The sequence below is a fragment of the Triticum aestivum genome, chromosome 1D, assembly GCF_018294505.1.
Source record: "Triticum aestivum cultivar Chinese Spring chromosome 1D, IWGSC CS RefSeq v2.1, whole genome shotgun sequence".
Lineage (NCBI taxonomy): Eukaryota > Viridiplantae > Streptophyta > Magnoliopsida > Poales > Poaceae > Triticum > Triticum aestivum.
The window spans coordinates 470,459,246-470,473,525 of record NC_057796.1 but is presented as its reverse complement, the minus strand read 5'-3'; the positions used below and the strand labels follow the sequence as shown (position 1 = coordinate 470,473,525).

General features: G+C 49.3%; 2 protein-coding genes and 1 pseudogene across 4 annotated transcripts; 1 reads left to right on the top strand and 2 right to left on the bottom strand.

The window, feature by feature from the left end:
- The first annotated feature begins 1,403 nt into the window (after window positions 1-1,403).
- LOC123183079 (dolabradiene monooxygenase) lies at window positions 1,404-3,524 on the top strand. The gene is made up of 2 exons (XM_044595812.1): window positions 1,404-2,375; window positions 2,679-3,524. The coding sequence occupies exons 1-2, from the start codon at window positions 1,407-1,409 to the stop codon at window positions 3,300-3,302; spliced, it is 1,593 nt and encodes a 530-aa protein (XP_044451747.1). The 5' UTR covers window positions 1,404-1,406; the 3' UTR covers window positions 3,303-3,524.
- On the bottom strand, window positions 3,367-8,280 carry LOC123160921 (26S proteasome regulatory subunit 6B homolog; annotated as a pseudogene).
- On the bottom strand, window positions 7,152-12,208 carry LOC123183081 (desmethyl-deoxy-podophyllotoxin synthase-like). Of its 3 annotated transcripts, XR_006492422.1 has the most exons (3): window positions 11,222-12,208; window positions 7,543-9,437; window positions 7,152-7,292 (listed from the first exon to the last, which is right to left on the bottom strand). XR_006492422.1 is itself a non-coding variant. In XM_044595815.1 (2 exons), the coding sequence occupies exons 1-2, from the start codon at window positions 12,095-12,097 to the stop codon at window positions 10,367-10,369; spliced, it is 1,500 nt and encodes a 499-aa protein (XP_044451750.1). In that variant the 5' UTR covers window positions 12,098-12,208; the 3' UTR covers window positions 10,260-10,366. The 3 variants fall into 3 exon arrangements, 2 of the variants coding, with proteins under 2 accessions (XP_044451750.1, XP_044451751.1); XM_044595815.1 differs by lacking the exons at window positions 7,152-7,292; window positions 7,543-9,437 and adding an exon at window positions 10,260-10,990; XM_044595816.1 differs by lacking the exons at window positions 7,152-7,292; window positions 7,543-9,437 and adding an exon at window positions 10,699-10,980.
- Window positions 12,209-14,280: the final 2,072 nt, after the last annotated feature.

Here is a 14,280-nt window from a genome sequence, read left to right as displayed (position 1 = left end):
GTCTGTATCCCAATACCTTGTTCAATCTCGTTACCGGCAAGTCACTTTACTCGTACCGTAATGCATGATCCCGTGACCAACCACTTGGTCACTTTGAGCTCATTATGATGATGCATTACCGAGTGGGCCCAGAGATACCTCTCCGTCATACGGAGTGACAAATCCCAGTGACGATCCGTGTCAACCCAACAGACACTTTCAGAGATACCTGTAGTGTACCTCTATAGTCACCCAGTTACGTTGTGACGTTTGGTACACCCAAAGCACTCCTACGGCATCCGGGAGTTACACGATCTCATGGTCTAAGGAAATGATACTTGACATTGGAAAAGCTCTAGCAAACGAACTACACAATCTTTGTGCTATGCTTAGGATTGGGTCTTGTCCATCACATCATTCTCCTAATGATGTGATCCCGTTATCAATGACATCCAATGTCCATAGTCAGGAAACCATGACTATCTGTTGATCAACGAGCTAGTCAACTAGAGGCTCACTAGGGACATGTTGTGGTCTATGTATTCAGACATGCATTACGATTTCCGGATAACACAATTATAACATGAACAATAGACAATTATCATGAACAAGGAAATATAATAATAACCATTTTATTATTGCCTCTAGGGCATATTTCCAACAATCCGGTGGTTGGCAGTGTCGATGGTACTAAAAGGAGCTGGAACCGGCGAAAATGGCGAAGAGAAGAGAGAGATAGAGGAATGAGCACAATCGGGAGGAAGGAGACGGTCAAGATCCTAATCCTGGACTCTTCGTTCGTGTGGTGAATGAAGACATCCTCTTCGTTCGGGACGCTGCTGAAGATCCTGTCTTCGGCCCACTGCACAACAAAATCGCCTCTTGAACCAAAACCCGCTGATCTTCGCCCCAAAGGCGACCGAAGAGTTGTCTTCGGCCAACACAAGAATGAAGACATCCCTTCGGCCAATGCATGGATGAAGAGTCTCTCTTCGTTCTACATGAGGACGACCTGGTCATTCATGTTTACGCCAAAGCGTATTTGATTGCGCAGCAGGGAAAACGAAGAATTGTTTGCGCGAATGAAGAATATTCTAGAAATCTAGTGCAATGGATTTCTCATTAGAATTCCTATAGGATTCAATCATATGAATCAAACAACGAAATATAGAAAATTACAAAGATTTTTAATCCTCCAAAATTCTTATCAAAAAAACTTTGAATCAACTACGTGTGTCTGTGGAGTGCACAAGTTAATGCTCAATTTCATCAGTTCATGAGGTGCACAAAATTCCACAAATCAGTCGAGACAGGATTATCTGTTGGTAGTTTTTTTTTCTGTCGGTAGTTCCAAGCACTTCGTTATCCACATCACTGTCATCACGTAGACACGAAACACACGAAGAGAAATTCGGTACGTAACTTAAATGACTAAATCCAGAAGCAACGCTGGCTCCTCGGCGTGCTCGGACCCCAGATCACGAATGGAGGACGCCTACGTCGTCGTCTACCTCGGCGTAGCTCTCGTGTCACTCCTCGTCGTGCTCGCCGGCCGCAGGCGCTGGGGCGCGCGCGGTGATGGTGCCGCCGACGGCCTGCGCCTGCCGCCGGGGCCGTGGCAGCTGCCGGTGATCGGGAGCCTGCACCACCTCGCCCTCGCCGGGCAGCTCCCTCACCGCGCGATGCGCGACCTGGCGCGGCGCCACGGGCCGGCCATGCTGCTGCGGCTCGGCGAGGTGCCCACGCTGGTGGTGTCGTCCCGGAAGGGCGCGCGCGAGGTGATGAGGACCCACGACACGGCGTTCGCGACGCGGCCGCTGAGCGCCACCATGCGCGTGCTCACCAACGGCGGCCGGGACATCATCTTCGCGCCCTACGGGGACTACTGGCGGCAGCTCCGGAAGATCGCCGTCGCGGAGCTCCTCACCGCGCGCCGCGTCCTCTCCTTCCGCGCCATCCGCGAGGAGGAGGTCGCCGCCGCGCTCCGCGGCGTCGCCGAGGCCGCGGCGGCCGCGCGCCCCGTGGAGATGCGCGTGCTGCTGGCCGCCCTCGTGGCGGACAGCACGGTGCGCGCCGTGCTGGGCGACCGGTGCCGGGAGCGCGACGCGTTCCTCCGGGCGCTCGACCGCTCCATGCAGCTCGCGGCCGGCTTCAACCCGGCCGACCTGTGGCCTTCGTCGCGGCTCGCCGCGCGGCTCAGCAGCGCCGTGCGCCGCGCCGGGGAGTGCCGCGACACCGTGTACGGCATCCTCGACGGCGTCGTCCAGGAGCACCTGGAGAGGATGAGCGGCGGCGGAGGTCACGACGAGGACCTGCTCTACGTGCTGCTGAGGATCCAGAAGGAAGGCGCGCTCCAGTTTCCGCTCGACATGGACGTCATCAAGTCCGTCATCTTCGTAAGTATTCTCGTCCAGGTGGCTTCCGTGATTATCTTTGCAGCAGCAGGTGCTATCGTGATCATGTGACGTTTTTTGTTGACAAACTACCTATTCAAAGTGGTTGAAAGCGTGTACGGTTTTATCAAAATGTTACTCCCTCCGGTCCATAACAAATGTCATAAGTTTAAAGTAAAGTTAAATTAACCTTGGCTCAAAACTGCAACACTTATTTTGGATCGGAGGAAGTACTGTCTAGCAATGGTTAATTTTGCTTCCCTCAGTTTCTAGCCGTCCTGAAAAAATCTCATATTTTGTGTATAGGACGTATTCGGCGCTGGCAGCGAGACATCAGCTACAACGCTGGAGTGGGCCATGGCGGAGCTGGTCAAGAACCCAAGGGTCATGCAAAAGGCAACGGCGGAGTTGCGGCAAACCTTCCATGCCCGTGGTACCGTGACCGAGCATGCTCTAACAGAGCTCACCTATCTACACCTTGTCATCCGAGAGACGTTGCGACTACACACACCCCTGCCGTTGTTGCTCCCGCGCGAGTGCCAGGAATCATGCCAGGTGTTGGGATACGATGTGCCACGTGGAACGCAAGTGATCGTCAACGTCTGGGCATTGGGCCGCGACGAGCGCTACTGGCCCGACGCGCCTGAGGAGTTCCGGCCAGAACGGTTCGAGGGGCAAGCGGCGTCGGACTTTGGGGGTGGTGACTTTGCGTTCCTTCCATTTGGCGCTGGCCGGCGGATGTGCCCTGGGATGGCGTTCGGCCTTGCCAACGTTGAGCTCGCGCTCGCGAGCCTGCTCTTCCACTCCGACTGGGAGTGGGCAGGGCCAGGCTCGGAGCTCGACATGACCGAAGCATTCGGCCTCACCGCCCGGCTTAAGAACAAGCTTCTATTGCGCCCTGTTCTCCGTGTGCCTGTTCCCAGAATCTAGTTGATATACAAACTGTAATAGTTGGATGTATATAGTAAAGCTGTAACTATGCTCACATGGGAGATAAACTGCATAGCCTTCTGGTGTAGCATATAATAACGGATACAACAAACCAATTCTTGTAAACATAGAAGCATCAGTAGAGTACAGACACCATCGCCAACTAAGATTGGAACCACATATACAGAGGACTTGGTTGAAAACAAAGCATTCTCTTTTCAACACTTGGTTGCCTCATTTGTACAAGTCAAAGTCTGTTTCGGGCTTCTTGACGTTGGTCCGGTAACCCTTCTCGAAGTCCTTTGGGAGGATAACATACCGATTCTTGCGGACAGCATGCATGCCGGCTTCCTGGCAAATTGCAGCCATCTGAAAAAGAAATGACACAATGTTACTCTTTGGAGCTTATATATAATCGATAAGTTTCGAGACTAGAGGATTTATGGAATTCTTATCATGAACTAACTAATCCGAGGAGATGAAATTTTCTTATGCTGCAGTAGTACAAGCGAAGATCTAAAGACTGTTTCAGCATAATGAGATGGCACTCACATCAGCAGCACTGATTTTATCCGGTCTCGAGACATAATCCTCCAAATCAACCCCGTCACTCAAGTCCATTTTAGCAGTACAAACCTTGTTAAGCACTAATTTCTTTTAAAGATTAGTGTTTCGAGCCATGTACTAAAGATAATGACTGCAAGTGCAGGAACTATCAATTTCTTTTAAAGACTTTCCAAACAAGGACTATCAGTAACATCTTTCCAAACAAAGACAATGACTGCAAGTGCATACGACAGAAGTATTTACAAAGAAACTTACTTGGAAAACAAGCCTCTTCTGCCTCCGGTCCGGCAGAGGGAACTCAATTTTCCTGTCCAGTCTTCCTGGACGCAACAGAGCAGGATCCAGAGTATCTGCCCGATTGGTCGCCATTATAACCTTCACATTTACTGTCTGATCAAATCCATCCATCTGCATTGCATATTCACAATGAGAAATACTCAGAACCCTCAATGCATGAGAAAGTTGCACAAATAGTCTTAACAATAGCCTTTTCAGAAAGTTACGTGCTATCCTTAAAAAAACTACAGATATCAATTCTAAGAGCATGTATACATTTTGTAAAATCAGTTACTAAAGAGATTGAGCTTTACAATCTAAGGCAACAGTTATTTTCTTCATTTACATCTTATGCATGTTCCAAATACATTGTTCTCTAGGATTGGAAGTGGCAAACAACTTGAGTTCGAGCAAACCTACTTGATTGAGTAGCTCCATCAGAATTCGCTGAACTTCTCGGTCAGCCCCGGTCTGAGCATCGAATCGAGCAGTGGCTATGGCGTCAACCTCATCAATGAATATTATAGCCGGGCCATTCTCTTTAGCTAAGCGGAATACATCCCGAACCATCCTTGGGCCCTAACATGAGATAAAGGATACAATGCATCAACAAAAAACCTGATAAGTAGCAACCAAAGAAAAGCTTCACATTGTAGCAAATTCTTGTGTAAACCCTAATACGAATGTATGAACCACTTGATACCAGAAATACTAAGAAGCATCACATTGTCTCACTGACAGCACGAATAATACGCTAAATATGTTTTTGGATGCATCACATAGTAGTTTATTAATGCATACAGTAACTAAATATGTTTTGCATATAAGATGCATCATAATAATACAAACAAAATGGAACTTGTGTCAGATGTTCACAGGTACAGCTTCAGTTAAAACAAGCGCTATTTTTTAACGAACTGGGAATCTTGCGCATAATAAAGGAAATCTAAGGAACACATAACAAACTAGGAATCTATTACATGGTCAAAGCTTAATGCATGAAATAATTTTTGTGATAACATAAACAAGGTTACCAAATCCATGTTACAACTATCCGCATCTTACCTCACCCAAGTACTTCTGCACAAACTCTGAGCCAACCACTCTGATAAAAGCAGCAGTAGTGTGATGTGCCACAGCTTTAGCAAGCATGGTCTTGCCAGTGCCTGGAGGACCATAGAGCAGCACCCCTCTTGGAGGATCAATACCAATCTGCTTGTACAATTCATGGTGTGTCAATGGCAGCTCAACAGCCTCCCGAATTTCTTGTTTTTGGATGCCACATCCTCCAATGTCCTGGACATAATCAGAACATAGCAAATTGTTATTGGCTTTTTTTATTTACTGTGTGAAACAACTGCAGTGAGTAACAAAGATACAAACTCCATAAAATGAGAAGTTCCAGTCATGTTATGCACACAATTCTCAGCAAACATTTAAATCAGATGTTAAATCTTGTTCGACCTTATAAGAAAATAAGACATCAAATCATTGCATGGACATACATATGCTGAAGTATTACTTACTAAATTTGATGGTTTAACTCCTTTTCAACACTGTTGTATGCAGGCACTAAGCATATATTTCCTTAAGGCTTTGTATGGTGAGGCTAGTTTGTACTGGGGCTGGGCATCTGATAAAAACTAGAGGGAAGCCTCCACTGGACAAAGACCATGAAACGAGAAACCTAGCGAGAAACACTAAAAACTAAAGGATGCTGATGCTTAAAGGTCAGCTGCAATTTCAAGTAAACTCATATCCTACACGGGCGTTCTGCTATTGCCTTGCTGCTGCTATGAATGGGCTTGAATTTGTGGAGCAGAGTTCCATTCAGCCTAAAAAACTCCAACTAACCACTTCAGAAGACTAGTATTTGGTGCAAGTCAAAACCTTCATCGGGAACAGAACAGAAAATGCCCAATGCTTGGCAACCTCAGCTGCATGGTCTTGCAGGGCAATTCCTAGGCAGGAGCTTGGCGGACTCGATGCTAGGCACTAGGTTGCCCCTAGCCTGACGCCTAGGCCATGTTGATAACTTTGCTCACTTGTGCAAAGAAACATGAACCCATTGAAGCGAGCAAAATTGGGCTCCCCAGTGGTCACTGGTGAGGTAAAAAATAACAGATAAACACTATACAATATTTTGAAGCCATATTGTATGTTTCTGAAAATGCAAACTCATTTTACACTTTCAAGGCAACATAACCAAAAACCTTGAGCTACTGATCACTTGGGCTAGTTCTTTCTCCCTTGGAAGAGCAAGTTGGGCAATGAATCCAAACATACCCAAAGCTCTAAGATTCAGTAACTCCAATATGGGCTCAGGGAAAAATTGTAGAGAACAACTTTATGTGTACAACCTAAATGGAGCATCTCGTATTATTCTCCTAAAGAAAGCATAACTCTATTGATGCGGTTATTACAGCAGTTGCAGCCAGATGGGAGATATTTGGCAAAACATCTGCTCCCTCCGTTCCAAAATAGATGACCCAACTTTGTACTAAAGTTAGTATAAAGTTGAGTCATCTATTTTGAAACGGAGGGAGTAATTCCTACTTATTTGGAAATAGCAACACCATATCAACCAAAACTGCGTTATTTGATCCCGAAATTCCCTCCATAAGGGTCAGAAATTTGCCAGAGCAGGCTACAGATACGACCAGCTTGTTTGAATCCTAGCGTGGTCAACAAATTTAGGATCACGGATTAACGAAACAAATAATAATTCACCAAATGCATCCAGATTATCTAGGATAGGGAAAGGTGAAGACAGAGCAGAGCATCCATATGCAGGGAAGGGATGAAAAGAGAAGGATCCTGACCGAGTAGAGGACGTTGGGGCTTCTCGGAGGAGGCGAGCAGCGAGCAGCGAGACGCTGGAGTCGGCCTCGGGCGGGAGGACGTCGACGAGCGCGTTGAAGTGGCGGTGGAGCGCGACGGAGGCGGAGGGCTTGAGCAGCTCGCGGTCGATGGTGCTGAGGATGCGCACGTAGTAGTTGCTCCCCGTGGTGGAGCCGACGATGCCGTTGCTGCCGTCGACCATCTCGAGGAACTGGCCGATGACGAGCGGCACGGACTGAATCCGCTTGACCTCCTCCTGCGCGCGCAGCACCTCGCGCTGCTCGTCCCGCAATCAGGCCATAGAATCTGACATACACACACAAGTACACATGCTCACATACCGCACAGGCGCGCACACACACGCATACACACAAAACATGTATTCCACTGATCCACTCTGACCATATATAGGAAGTACTCCCTCCGTTCCGAATTACTCGTCTCTGAAATAGATGTATCTAGAACTAAAATACGTCTAGATACATCCATACGTGTGACAAGTAATTCGGAACGGATGGACTCCTACAGTAATAAACAGAGAAAAATTCACAAGTACCTGGAGCGAGGTAGCCGGTGGTCCTTGGGGTGAGGGGTGGCGTCGGCGGAGCGGAAAGGCTCTCTGGGAGCGGGCCAGTGGTCCTTGGATGAGCGGTGGCGGCGGCGGAACCGAGAGGCTCTCTGGGAGCGCGCCGGCGGCCGGCAGAGACAAACCCTAATCACCAGAAGAAGGAAGAGGAGAAAAGCCTCGCGTCGGTGGCCAGCGCTGTCTCTCGATCGGGGGAAAGGTTGGCGAATTTGACGCCAAGTACAAGTCGTTGCAAACCCGGATTTTCTTAACTGTTCTGTTCTATGGATTTAATTTACTAGTGTACAAAATTGTTTCTTTTTTTTGCAAAACTACTGAATTGTTCCGTTGCACGAGTTTAATTTAGGAAAAAGCTATCCTTGAGCTGACGGATGCATGCGCAGCGTCCGCCACCTGCGTAGCCACCGGATCAGTCTTGATCGAGCGCCCACGCTGGTCACAAGTCCGCTGCAGCCAATTTTTTTCAACAGAGATCTTGTTTCAAAAATAAACACGATCTGGTGGTGAATTTTTTTTAGCAACAGGGTCTAGTTTTAGAAAGTTTTTGCAACAGAGGTCTTGTTTCAAAAAAAAAAATGGTTCGGTAGCGAAGATATTTTTCTTCCGCAACATGGGTCTTGCTTCAGAAACATAGCCCCGGTTGCAGAAAGCGTTGGAGGAACGCATGATGTTAGAGCATACAAGGCCAAGCATTGCCACACGACGCATGTCTCAGAAACATAGCTTCAGTTGTAGAAATTGTCAAAGGAGTGCCCGGCGTGGGAGCTCATCGCCGTCATGCTGGAGTAGAGGCCGCGCCTATTCTCCAGGCAGGGCCCCTCGGTGAGCTTGATTTTGCGTCTGATCCAAGCATCTGACGCGTGATATGATGCGCAACGGTGTTGCAGAGAGTTCAACTTAGCTCCTGCACGCTGGTGGCGGGCTGATTTTGGCGGCAGGTTGGCGGCGGTGGTACGCTGGGCGCAACTCTATCGGGTCCACGGACAAGTTTGTTGTCTTGTTTCTGCAACAACGCGTAAGTTGCGGCAATAATGAGGGGGAGGGGGGCATGCAGGACACACACACTAGATCAGACGACTAACAGCTCAGGGATCCAACGGCTGTTCAGGCGGCGGATAATTTTAGTCCATCGGCCGGCGGACGCGTAGCAGCGCATCTTTAATTTATTTCCCCAAATGTTTCTTTCTCTATTTTCACCAAGTCTGTTTGATTTTGATACTCTTTGGTCCGGCTCTGTACCACATTTGGTATTTTTTATCGCTAGACAGTGTGGTTTTTTTCATGGTAATACGTGTCTTATTTATATTATAAAGAACAAAATACAAGTCACGTAAAGATCGATATGACAAAACTGAAAAGATAGCAGAACATCTCTGAGCTTGATGCCAACGCCCGTCACCTGCCTCCGGCACCACCACAGCAGCAACCGAAGAAAAGAATGACGAATCACCTCCCCATCCGAGCTCGACACGGCCCCATCGCTGATAAGCAGCTTTGCGGACCTCCAAGGTGGCTCACCAAAAGTGAAGCCCTTGCCGTTGAACGAGTCAGACCGGGGCAAAACACCGGACACGCCATCGAACTCCAGATCTGGCACCCCACCACGACTAAAACACCGAAGGAGGAAACCATATCTATCATCCACGAACCACGAGCCCAGAACATGCTCCGTCTTCCAGATATCGTCGATGTAGACCATAATCTGCATCCGCTCCTGGACTACTTCTCAAGCTCCGCGCTGACTCGGCAGCAAACGCCGTCGCAACGACGGAGCCCGAGGACACATGTCCACCACGAGGATGCGTCGCGTGTGGATCGTTTTTCATTTTTGTAGATATATATGTCCACCACGAGGACACACGTCCCTGTAAGTTATCATAGTTACGACCATGTCATAATACACACAATGATAATATAACGACATACTCGTGGGCACTGATACCAGCGTTTCTAGCCCATCAGTCATGACCGACCATCCGTGAGTTCATCGAGATTCATTCCGGGCACCTGGGCACTGATACCAATTGTTACGCAATCCCAGGTCCGCTATCACCAGCGTTTCTGACCCACATGCGTCACCAGGCCCTACCGGAGAGCAACACCGACTTATGAGAGGCCTTGGGCCCTCTCCCCCCAAAAGAATAGCCAGTTAGGAGGGGACACCCCCGCCCTTATAAGTCGTGTTATGTCTCTCCCCACAACTAATATGGAACTAAACCCAACACTTTAATCTCTTTTACTGCTTTGTACATCCGTATCTAGACAAATTTAAGACAAATAATTTGCGACGCAAGGAGTACTGTTTTGTATGTTGAATTCCATCTTGGTTGGCAACCACATGTCATACATATATGTATAGGTCTTTATCGTATATGTAGAATGTTTGTACTACTGCTTCTGCGTTTACAAGCATTGGTTTGTTGTGTCATTCATTGCAATCTCTCTTTCAATTTGAGGATCCATAGAGGTGTTTTTGTAGTCATCTTCGAATATTTTCCATCCTAGAATATTTCCGATTTCATTTTTCTAGATATATATGTCTTTCTATACGAAAGTTGGTTATTTATGATGTACGATGATCCTGTTAGACATCCATGGCTGAATGGTTAAAGCGCCCAACTCATAATTGGTAAACTTGCGGGTTCAGTTCCAGTTGGATGCACACGAACGGGGACATTCCATAAGTCTATTGAAACTGGCTCTCTGTCCATGAAATCTAATGTTGTGAAATTTTGCGGTTTATTTCTAGCGTGGGAATACAACATATACATCCAATTCTTACAATTTATATCGACTAGACTACGAGAAGAGGTACCCGAAGGACAGGCTGCAACAAGAGTTGGTCCTTCCGCCTCGCGGTGAGGCCAAATGCCTCGGTCATGTCGAGCTTCGTCGAGCGTAGTCCTGGCCGCTGCCAATCGAAGTGAAAGAGCAAGCTCGCGAGCGGGAGCTCTACGTTGGCGAGGCCGAATGCCATCCCAGGGCACATCCTGCGACCGGCGCCAAAAGGTAGGAACGCGAAGTCGACGCCCCCAAAGTCCAACGCTGCTTCTCCCTCGAAGCGCTCAGGCCAAAACTCCTCGGGCGCGTCGGGCCAGGAGTGCTCGTCTCGGCCCAGCGCCCAGGCATTGACCAACACCTGGGTGCCCCGCGGCACGTCGTACCCCAGCACCTGGCACGGTTTCTGGCACTCGCGAAACAACAACGGTAGGGGCGGGTGCAGCCGCAACGTCTCCCAAATGACCAGGCGTAGGTATGTGAGCTCTCTTAGGTCTTGCTCGGCCACGGTACCGCGGGCATGAAAGGCTCGCCGCACCTCGGCCGTCGCCTTGTGCATGGCCCTCGGGTTGTTGACCAGCTCTGCGATGGCCCATTCGAGCGTCGTAGCTGCTGTTTCACTCCCTGCGCCTAATATGTCCTATCCGCAAAACATGAGATCTTTTAGGTTAACAATCCGCACCAATCTTTTAGATCTAAAACTGTGCACGGTTAATTTCTTGTACGATTCATATTTGGGCCGAAGAATCACTGCTCTTCAAACACTTTGAAATAGATAGTTCGTCCAGAAGAAACCAAGAACATCACATGACCACGATACTACTCCACGCAGGCACGCACTGATGCAAAGAGCCAAGAGAGAAATACTTACCATGATGACGGATTTGATGGCGTCCATGTCGAGCGGAAACTGGAGCGCACCCTCCTTCTGGATTCTCAGCAGCACGTCAAGCAGGTCCTCGCCGCCATCCATCCTCTCCAGGTGCTCCTTGATGATGCCGTCCAGGATGCCGTGCACGGTGTCGTGGCACTCCTTGGCGCCACTGAGCCGCGCCGCGAGCCGCCACGAAGGCCACAGGTCGGCCGGGTTGAACCCCGCCGCGAGCTGCATGGAGCGGTCGAGCTCCCGGAGGAGTGCGTCGCGCTCCCTGCACCGGTCGCCAATCACGGCGCGCACCGTGCTGTCCGCCACGCGCGCGGCCAGCAGCGCGCGCATCTCCACGGGGCGCGCGGCCTCGGCGACGCCGCGGAGCGCTGCGGCGACCTCCTCCTCGCGGATGGCGCGGAAGGAGCGGACGCGGCGCGCGGTGAAGAGCTCCACGACGGCGATCTTCCGGAGCTGGCGCCAGTAGTCCCCGTAGGGCGCGAAGACGATGTCCCGGCCGCCGCTGGTGAGCACGCGCATGGTGGCGCTCACGGGCCGCGTCGCGAACGCCTTGTCGTGGGTCTTCAGCACCTCGCGCGCCCCCTCCCGGGAGGACACCACCACCGTGGGAACCTCGCCGAGCCTGAGCAGCACGGCCGGCCCGTGGCGCCGCGCCAGGTCGCGCATCGCGCGGTGAGGGAGCTGCCCGGCCAGGACGAGGTGGTGCAGGCTGCCGATCACCGGCAGCTGCCACGGCCCAGGCGGGAGGCGCAGGTCGTGGCAACCATCACCCCGCGCCGCCCAGCGCCTGCGGCCCGAAAGCACGATGAGCAGCGACGTGAAAGCTACGCCGAGGTAGATGACGAGGTAGGCGGCCACCATTTGTGCTTGTGGCCTGAACAATGCTTCCTTCCATTATATGTAGGTCTAGCTTCGTGTGTTTGTAAGATCAATCCGATCTCAACCCCCTGAAATTCAGAACAAAATTGTGTATGGGCGCCGCAACTGAAATAAGTTGTAGTAGCTTTTTTATGTCATACAGATGTGGACGGATGCAAGAGACTGTGGCCGACTGAACACTGCACATGCCCTGGCGGTCGCGCCACGTGTGTACTCGTGCATGTCCAACAAATCTCAAGCTTTATCATCGCACCTGTCGTGCTCTCAAGAGCTACTGTGACCAAGCGGTGGCTGAATTCTAGCATCTCAGAGTTTGTGCATCGCCGACCCGCAAAAGGCCACGGTATTTGTAATAGTGGTCTTTCACGGGTCGCCATCCATTTACAAATATGAGAGCCATGCATTCATTCATATACCGTAAATGTTTGTCAAAAAGATAATTACCATGATTTATAATTTGTTTAAGATCTAAGCTATTAGTTCCCGTCAAATGCTACTCACTACTAAGCTCCATCTAATCTAGCAATGATCACCTAATCAAGCATAGTTAGCGTCTTTCGCTGAATGCACAAACGTCTTCCACACTACCTTTCGCTAAATGTAACGCAATTAGCATAAAGTCTTTCGCCAAATGCTAGCCATAAAGTCTTTCGCCAAATGATTGGCCAGGCGGATGTCTGGACTTCTGCAAAACCGCCTCAGGTGTGATTCCAGTTTACCGGAAAAACGTGATCCAAACCGCTCATCGGATCGATGCAGGACAATGTTGGATGACAAACTGGTCGGGACGCTTGCAAGAGCTTTGAGGCCTTGGAGATGCCCTAAGCCCCCACAAGTTCCTGCCTTGTGGTAGTTCGAGGTTGGTGAAGACGTTTCTAGTCCATTCGTAAGCAATAATACTACATCGATGGGGCTAGTTATAGAAGTTTAACAGACCCTTTCTCTAATTCTCTCCACACCTGAATTTCACCTGGGTGGAGCTCATCCCCCATATCCAATCACATCTTACCAAATCAAATCCACCCCATAAAACGCCTGTAAAGATCCGTCGATGTAGCATTAGTCTTTATGAGCGTATTCGTCAGGTTGGGTTAGGTGTCACGTGGACCTCATGCCAACGCTTTTATTTGTCACCTTTCAGTTGGATAAGCATTGTATCTGTGAGCTTATGTCACCCTTCGGCCTGCCGTTTTGCATGCTCCAAACAAACTCTCAATGTCCAATTTCTTGCATTCTCAATCGCTCTCCTTCATACCGTACTACCGAGTTCCTTCCACTGCGATTGAGTATGAGAAAAAGGGTTCCTTCCAACCGTTTGGCGGCCGGCGCGATGAAACCTAGGTTTGTGCGCCCGCTACTTCTGTTGCCGCATAACTCCATCGTCCCGTTCCTCTCTTCCCGGCCATCGCTAGCGCTCATGCTCCCTTGAGTTGCTTCCTCTAGCCTCCTTCACAACCTAGCATTCAGCCGATATGTGCCTTTCTGATAGCTTCCATCTCCAAGGAGGCATGAAACGGCCGAAAGCCCACATGAAGAAAGAATAACAAATCAAGCTTATGACACCTTCGACCAGGTAACTAGAATAGTGTATGAGATCTTGTTTGGTTGCAGCTCAACATCATGCTCATCCTCTGCATGTTTCCACACAGCCCATCGTGTCATGCTGTGTCAATCGATGGATTTGACCTTGCAGGTTAATGTAGACCTTCAGCTGGCCGGGTAGGAGTCGTTCAACCTCATCATCGGGGTGAATTTCACCAAGAGCAACGAGTGGGCATGTGCTCTGTCTTGAACTATCTACCGTTAGCTCCTTTCAATCAGATATAACGCATCACCTAAACTTTAGACTAACTAGAGTAGTTGTGAACTTTTCATGGGATGATCAATGAATATAGAGTATAGATGCTAGATGATCCTGACGTGTTCTAACCTGCTCATCATCGATACTGGGAGCATACTGGTGGTCGAAACTATGAATGATGGCGGCTTTTGGATCGGCAACTTCATCGGGGGCCATATATGATGACTTTCTTTTGTGAATACGTAAAAATTGCGTATTTTTTCATGGACAAAAGAAGTTAAAACAAATATAGTTGCTGCAAAAAAATTCTTTAGTTATTGAATCAAATAAACTATGTTCATGTCAAACATACTACTGAATGCAT

Bases quoted from the DNA above. Each gene is read 5' to 3' on its own strand.
- LOC123183079 (XM_044595812.1), top strand. From the start codon at position 1,407: ATGACTAAATCCAGAAGCAACGCTGGCTCCTCGGCGTGCTCGGACCCC. The intron at 2,376-2,678 runs GTAAGTATTCTC...TTTTGTGTATAG, and splicing joins TCATCAAGTCCGTCATCTTC to GACGTATTCGGCGCTGGCAG.
- LOC123183081 (XM_044595815.1), bottom strand. From the start codon at position 12,097: ATGGTGGCCGCCTACCTCGTCATCTACCTCGGCGTAGCTTTCACGTCG. The intron at 10,991-11,221 runs GTAAGTATTTCT...TTTTGCGGATAG, and splicing joins CCATCAAATCCGTCATCATG to GACATATTAGGCGCAGGGAG.